Source organism: Arachis stenosperma, chromosome 8 (assembly GCF_014773155.1).
Source record: "Arachis stenosperma cultivar V10309 chromosome 8, arast.V10309.gnm1.PFL2, whole genome shotgun sequence".
Taxonomy (NCBI): Eukaryota; Viridiplantae; Streptophyta; class Magnoliopsida; order Fabales; family Fabaceae; genus Arachis; species Arachis stenosperma.
Window position 1 is genome coordinate 27462007 of NC_080384.1, and position 7814 is coordinate 27469820.

The 7814-nt window shown below is 31.7% G+C and overlaps 1 protein-coding gene across 1 annotated transcript; it reads right to left on the bottom strand.

The window, feature by feature from the left end:
• Positions 1-5283: 5283 nt before the first annotated feature.
• Positions 5284-6957, bottom strand: LOC130946722 (zinc finger protein CONSTANS-like). Its single transcript, XM_057875558.1, has 3 exons — positions 6627-6957; positions 6363-6545; positions 5284-5723 (listed from the first exon to the last, which is right to left on the bottom strand). The coding sequence occupies exons 1-3, from the start codon at positions 6927-6929 to the stop codon at positions 5490-5492; spliced, it is 720 nt and encodes a 239-aa protein (XP_057731541.1). The 5' UTR covers positions 6930-6957; the 3' UTR covers positions 5284-5489.
• Positions 6958-7814: the final 857 nt, after the last annotated feature.

The window sequence follows — 7814 nt, forward strand, 5'->3', positions numbered from 1 at the left end:
GGTTACTAGAAGTCAGGCTGAAATTTTTAAGCCGAAACTGTTCACTGCACTGGTTCCGGATAATGTTGTAGACCTCACACAAGTTGAACCTTCTTCAGTGGTACAAGCACTAACCTCTCCGCATTGGAAAGCCGCAATGGATGAGGAGTATGCAGCACTTTTGAAGTGCAAGACATGGAACTTGGTTGAAGAGTCACCAACAGTTGAACCAATTGGATATCGTTGGGTATTTCGCATCAAAAGACAGCCAGATGGGACAATTCAGAAGTACAAAGCGAGGTTAGTCGCAAAAAGATTTCATCAGCGAGAAGGTTTGGACTATGATCAAGTTTTTAGTCCAGTTGCCAAGCCTACAATAGTACGCACATTGCTGTCTATTGCTGTTTCAAAAGGATGGAGAGTGAGGCAGTTTGATTTCAACAACGCATTTCTCAATGGGGATTTACATGAGAAAGTGTACATGGTGCAACTTGAGGGTTATGCACTTGGTTCTGGCCTTGTGTGCAAATTGGAGAAGGCCCTATATGGCTTAAAACAGGCTCCAAGAGCCTGGTTTCTGAAGCTAAGCAGCACACTTAGAGGATTTGGTTTTGCAAGTACAACCTCAGATCCTTGTCTCTTTGTTCGACACAGTAAAGCTTCAACAATCTATTTTCTAGCATATGTTGATGACATACTGATGACTGGCACTAATCAAACTGAAGTTGATGGTCTGATCCAACAATTAAATAAAGTGTTCACTCTAAAAGACTTGGGAGAAATGAATTTTTTTCTTGGAATTGAAGTTGAAAGAACTAAAGCTGATACTCTAGTGCTGAAACAGTCTAAATATGTCAAGGATCTGTTGAAGAGAGCTGAGATGTTAGAGGCTAGACCCGTTACCACACCAATGGCTAGTACCTTAAAGCTTGATACAATAAGTACAACATTTGATAAGCCCTTTTTGTACAAATCCATAGTGGGTGGGCTGCAATACGCCACCATCACTAGGCCTGATATTGCCTTCTCCGTGAACAAAGTGTCCCAATTTATGCATGCTCCCCTGGAACAGCACTGGAAGGCAGTAAAGAGAATCCTTCGCTACCTGGCTGGGACAATTGAGTTTGGGCTTGAAATTCACAGAAGCAGCGACTTCAGAATCTTAGCATTTTGTGACTCAGATTGGGCAGCAGATCCTGTGGATAGACGATCAACAACAGGGTATTGTATATTCCTTGGTGTGAATCTCATAAATTGGTCAAGCAGGAAGCAAACGGCTGTAGCCAGATCAAGTGCCGAGGCTGAGTTTAGAGCCCTGGCTGATGCCATGACAGACACTATGTGGCTGCAGAAACTCTTCCATGAAATGCACATACCGGCTGGACTTCCTCCAACATTGTTTTGTGACAATCAAAGCACAGTGCTCATGAGTCAGAATCCAATTCTGCACAGCCGATCGAAACATTTTGAAATTGATCTCCACTTCGTTCGACATAGAGTTGAGGACAAGCAAGCATATGTAGTCCATATATTCCATCTCAAGATAAAATTGCAGATGTTCTTACCAAGCCAGTGAGTCATGATGCCTTCTTAAAGATTAGATGCAAACTAAGACTAGTTGATCAAGCCAAGCTCAAGTTGAGGGGGAATGTTGAGGATAAATAAGAGATGAAACTAGCTGTAGTGTGAGGCATGTGATTAGGAGTTAGTTATGCTGAGTTGTCAAGTTTGTTAGAAGGATAATTAGTTGTTAGAAAAATCTGTTTCAGCTGTGACTATAAATTCAAGAGAAAACCTACTCTGTAATGTAGTTTTTTTAGAATCAATGAACTCAATTTCTCGTTCTCTTCTCTTCTCTTTTCTATTCTCTCTGCTCTCTACTCCCTTTCTCTCTCGCTCTTTGCTCTCTTTTCAGATCTAACAGAGTTTTCTGATACATTCTCACAACAATGACATAACAAGTCTTAACAATATCTTAAAAAACCAACAATAACAACAATAGAAATAAAATTATAGGTTAGTTAAAATAAATAAATAAATCACATTTTGAACATAAAATATTTACTAAATAATAATTATACATGAAAAATATAAAAATGTATAACAAATTGAATATGTTATAAGTATAATTGTAAACATAATAATAAAATAATAATATTATAACACATTGTGCGGTTTGGATTGGATTGGATCGGTTGTGAAAAGTAGATCCGAAATTCAATCCGATCCGGCGGTTTGCAAAAAATAAAATCCAATCAAATCCGAATTAGTGCGGTTTTAATCAATTTTCAGTTTAGATTAAATTAGATGAGTGATTTAATTTAGATCTATTTAAATTTGAACACCCCTAACAATAACGAAATTTTATAGAATATAATACAACCAAGAGTATTTTAATTCACGACTACGTATTCAGTCCGATAAATCAGCGCATCTGCTACAGGCCTACAGTCTAAAATAACTAATTATAATTTACAATCCCGCTATGTTATGTGTCTAATAAAAATGTCTTTTTTATAGCCGTGTTAAATAGAAATATCTTTATAAATATAATTTTTGGATGTGTTTTTTTATATATGTGTTTAAAATATAATAATTAATTATTATTGATAATAAATTGGCAAATAATATATTGATATCATATACTTTTTCTATAATTTATTATCTAAAATCGTGAAGGCAGTAGAAACTAGAAAATAATCTATGTGCCTGGGTTATTTTGTTGCATTTATTTATAAGTACAAGACATAGAAATACAAATATATAAAATTATGTTTAACAAATAAAATATGAACAAAGACATTTTATTTAAAAATTCTAAATTAATATATTTTGTATTTTTTTATAAAAAATATAAAAAGATACTAATAGAAAATAATTTATTTTTTATTTTATTATTTTTATTAAATTGTTATAATTATATTTTTTATTATTATATTATTTTTAATTTATTATTAAATAGAATATAAAAATTCTTATTTTTATATTTTCATTTTTTATGTTTTGTTTTTAACATTGTATTTTATTCTATTTTCAGAATCAAACAAACCCTTTTTGAACAAGTTATAGTGACTTTTTTTATTTGAGCAAGTTAGAGTGACTCAATTCTATTAATCTGAAGTCTGAACGCTGTGTAACGGGTGGATTTGGAGCATTGCTCTTTCCTCTCAGCTTCCTAGTTCCTTGTAGTAGTGATTGGCCCCAGGGAGGGGGTATTGCTCTGCATGTGCCGTTATTATCTTTTTAATATTATGACTTATCACTTTGGTGCTTTTTCCTTAGGTGACATTTGTACTTAACGGTGTCATACTAATTTTGGTTTTGGAAGCGGCCCCCCCACATGATCTTCTTTTTGTTTAATCAACTTGACTCATCATCATCATGGTTAACAAAACCATTTTTTGCCCCAACCTTGTAGATGCCTAGTTCCATTCATAGCTCGTAGCACATTATAAATTTATAATACACATTCATCATAAGTAGGATTGAGAAGATCAAACAAACAAGTTGGATTGATTATTTATTTATTTATTTATTTTTGGAGGAATTGACTTCCCAACTCCCAAGTGTTCGAAACACCTCTGCAAGATTTTTAAACATGTTAATGTGAAAATAACAAGACAAAACGATATTAAAAAAAAAAAAGTGAAAAACCATGGAACAAATAACAGCAAGATTGGATGTCACTTATCTTAATTTTGAGTAAAGTAATAATTCGGTTTAACCTAGTGAAAAACGATATAAATTCATGTACATTTAGTATTTTTTTTAATGATTTAATATAGATAATCTATGAATTAAAAAATTCAAGAATTTCAACAGAGGACTAAAGTATTATTTTAACCTAATTTAATCATTGTTAATTACATATATTGATATAAAAAACAGCCCACAAACCTAGTGGCTGACACACCGCCGGCCAACAAAAGACGAATAGGGCCGTCCTCCCCCCACCTTCTGAAGTTATCTTAGAATCTATAGGCTTTAACTTGAGAGAGCAACATGAATTCAAAACCTCATCATACTTGGAGAATATTATATATGTCTCATGTATAATCCCTCAATTTCACCATATGTTCATGTTGTTTGATTCCTATGACCTATAAGTAATCATTAGTGCGAGCTTATATTAATCATTCTCGGGAGAGACCATACTTAGAGAAAGTAGGATATATAAAATATGGTAGGTTGCCTGCTTTGGATGCTAGCACACCTGCTTAGATAAAACAAATGGTTTCAACTTGTAAATATTTGTTTCATTAAATCATTTTAAAAAGATTAGTAGTTATAATGTTCATGGTAAAAACAAAACTGAAATAAAATTAAGTGAGAAACCTATTCTTCTACATAACTTATCATGATGTATTGCTCTGAATAAATAACGTATGTATATATACCAAGATTAATTACTATATATTTGTGAATAAATATATATACATATTATTTAATTTATTTTCAATATATATTTTATATTCTAATATATATTTTATACTAGTAACTAATTTTAATATACAAAAAATATTTTATTTAGAATAAATTTTTATCTTTAATATTGTATTTTTTTAAATATTTTTAATGTTTAATTTATTTTAATTTTATCTTTAATATTTTCAATTCATTCAATTTTATTCCAACCTAATTTGTTTCAAAATTATACTTATATTTTTAATTTTATTCTTAACATTTTAGATAAATTTAACATCTATGGATAATTTTAATACAAATAAAAAGCGTTAGAAATAAAATTAAATGTAATTAAATGTTAGAATTATTTTAAAAAAATAAGGACAAAAAATATACTTTATTTTTTTGTTTATTATATATTAAACTAATTAAACATGTGATTATTTCATTTCAAACGTTAAAAAATATTCAAAACAAACTTATTACATAATAACATATATTAAAAAAGAATAATTTCTCTTTTGATTTTGGGAGAAACCGTAACAAAATTGTAGTCTAAAACTTGGTTTTTGACTCGTGGCTTGACTACTTCACCGAAAGCGCACTAACCAAAATCCTCTTAGGAGTAGGACTCTCTTTTTCTTGGGTCATTGTCAGAGTATAGCATCCTCAACTATCTATCTCAGTTGCAGTTCAACCATCATAATTGAAAAACAGTTGACAAATATAGCCACTCTCTCGTACCTTCACCACTTCACTTTATTGGGTGATGGTCACATGTCTTTTTACTCTTCTGATTATTTTGTAATTGCACCAACAATAAAGGTCATGATACTATAAATACAATTTAGTTTAACCCTGAGTAAAAATACTTGCCAAAGTTGTGCTCCAATAATCATACTTTGCTAATATGATAAAAGGTATAGGGCAATAAAAAATTTCACCCTCAATTAAAGTCAACATGCACATGGTTGGAATAATAAGTAGTAAGTATATTTACATTAGTACCTTGATCTATGCTAAAGTTCACTAGCTACAACAAAACTAATAAACATGGAAATCAAATCAAACTAGAATTTATGAAGCAGCACCACTTATTCTAATTTCTAATACAATAAACCGAAGGAAGAACTGTCCTGGGACTCTTGATCCGTATTTGCAGCAACTAGTGAATCAAAGATACTGACCCAGTTTTGATCTTCTTCGTCTTCCTCTGCTCCAGCACCAATGTGATGATTCCATTGATGAACTGATGAAGGATTCTTGTCAATTTCGTCGTTCCTCGCGAATCGTCCTCTAATGCGCGGCCTGCTGTCTGCTAAAGTCTTCCTGCAAACATACTGATGATTGCAAGAAGAAAACAAGTTATTATCTCCATTAAATAGTTTATGAAAAAGTATAGGTAGACGATAAAAATACTAAATAGTGTGAACAATGGATATATCGGATGTTCAATTCACTAGGTGTACGGGTTATCCTAATATTAAAATTTAGATAGATAATTTGAAGGTGTAGGATATTTTTATTTTATTGGGACAATTTTAAACTTATTATTTACATTGTTACAAAAGTCATTATCTATCTAACAATGTTCTAAATTTGTATAGTGGTGTACCAAACAGTAGTACACTATAATTTTTAAGTGACTTTTTTTTTTTACTCCAAAGTTTTAGCATGACATTAACAGGGTTACTACTAACTTACCTGTAGTTAGAGCAAGACAAGTTTCATAGTTCAAAAGATTCATATCACCATGTCATCTTATGATATATTAAAATACACTTGAAATCACACTTATGTGTAATAAATTCAGCAGTATTTTGTCTAAAAACATAATAACCATTTCACTGCATTCCACAATAATCCACACCATAACTTTCGCTAGTTCCTTTCTAATTACAAATTTTGTTTTATTTAAGTGATTATTCATGTGCAGATCTCTTCAAGTTAAAAACACAAAAGGGAATAATAGTATATACCTTAATTTTCTTGTTGAAGTTTCTTTGGTTTCTCTTGGTTCTATACCTCTCAATCCTGAGTTTCTTCTCCTCAGGGCTATACCTACATGCTCTACTCATTCCTTCAATGATCATGCTGCTTTCACTTGACAATGGACTATCAGCTGATTCATTATTGTTATGCATGATGCCGCCATGAGTCCCCTGTACCAAGAAAACAAACGTTGCATGACAAGAATGAAGGAATGAAGGAACGAAAGAAAGCTAATAATATATGGTGCGTACGTGGAGATCACCGGTGCTGCAAACTCTCCTAAGAGGAGCGTCGTCGTCGAACAACTCAGCCAAGAGAGCAGAGAAGGGATTCTTATGGAGAGAGTGGCTGCTAACGCTCCTCTGCATCACCGACCCTTGCTCACTATTGTAACTACCGCTGCTACTACTCTTGTTGAAGCTTATTATCTCCGAGTTGTTACAGTTCAGAAGCGATTCCAACTCCGTCAGGGCCAGTTCGTCCGGGAACGGGTGCACTGGTGGGGGAAAATCCGGCGAGAGAAAAGTTGATGATGAGGTGGCGCGTGTATACATGGCGCGTGTGATTATTACAATTTGTGTTATTAATGGACGCAAGTGAGAAGTGAGTAATGCACACTCTCATTTATATAAGAATAAGACAGTAAAATTTGAATGACGTGGAGAATGACATCATCTTCTTCATAGCATTTGGTAAAGCGTTGACCTCTAAACATTCAACTCAGACACACTTATTAGGAGTGAGAAGAGGACCGTTGCTACGGTAAAGTGTAAACCTTACCAACATTTTAACAAATATTTTTATGCAAAACTAATATATGTGACTCAATTGTTTAATATTATATGCATCAATTTGTATTATTATCTTTATATAAAAATATTTTATAAATCAGAATATATATGTATATTTTAATTATTTTTATATAAAATTATTTTATCTGAATAATTACTTATTAATTCTTTTAAGTTTTAATCCATCTGGTATCAGTAATTTAATCATTATAACCCAGTTATAAATTTAATATATATATATATATATATACACAACTCAAACAGACATTAGTCACCAAAATAAAACTCAGACAGACATTTTAATGCTTAATTTGTTAATGAATAAAATCGTTCATAGTTTTTATTATAATCATCAATCTTCAAATTAGTAACAAAACAGTAACATTACCGATTATAAAAAAAACTATGAAAAAAAAATATTTAATAAAAATAGAGTAAAGTATCGTTTTTGTCCCCAACGTTTGGGATAAGTCCTATTTGTGTCCCTAACGTTTAAATTGTCCTATTTGTATCTCTAACGTTTATAAAAATGATTCAATGTTATCCTACTATCAATTATACTAACAAATTAGATTATATTTTTCAATTATTCTCACTTGGATGTATTCATTCTCAATTAGGTCTCACTTGAATGTGTTCGATTTTAAT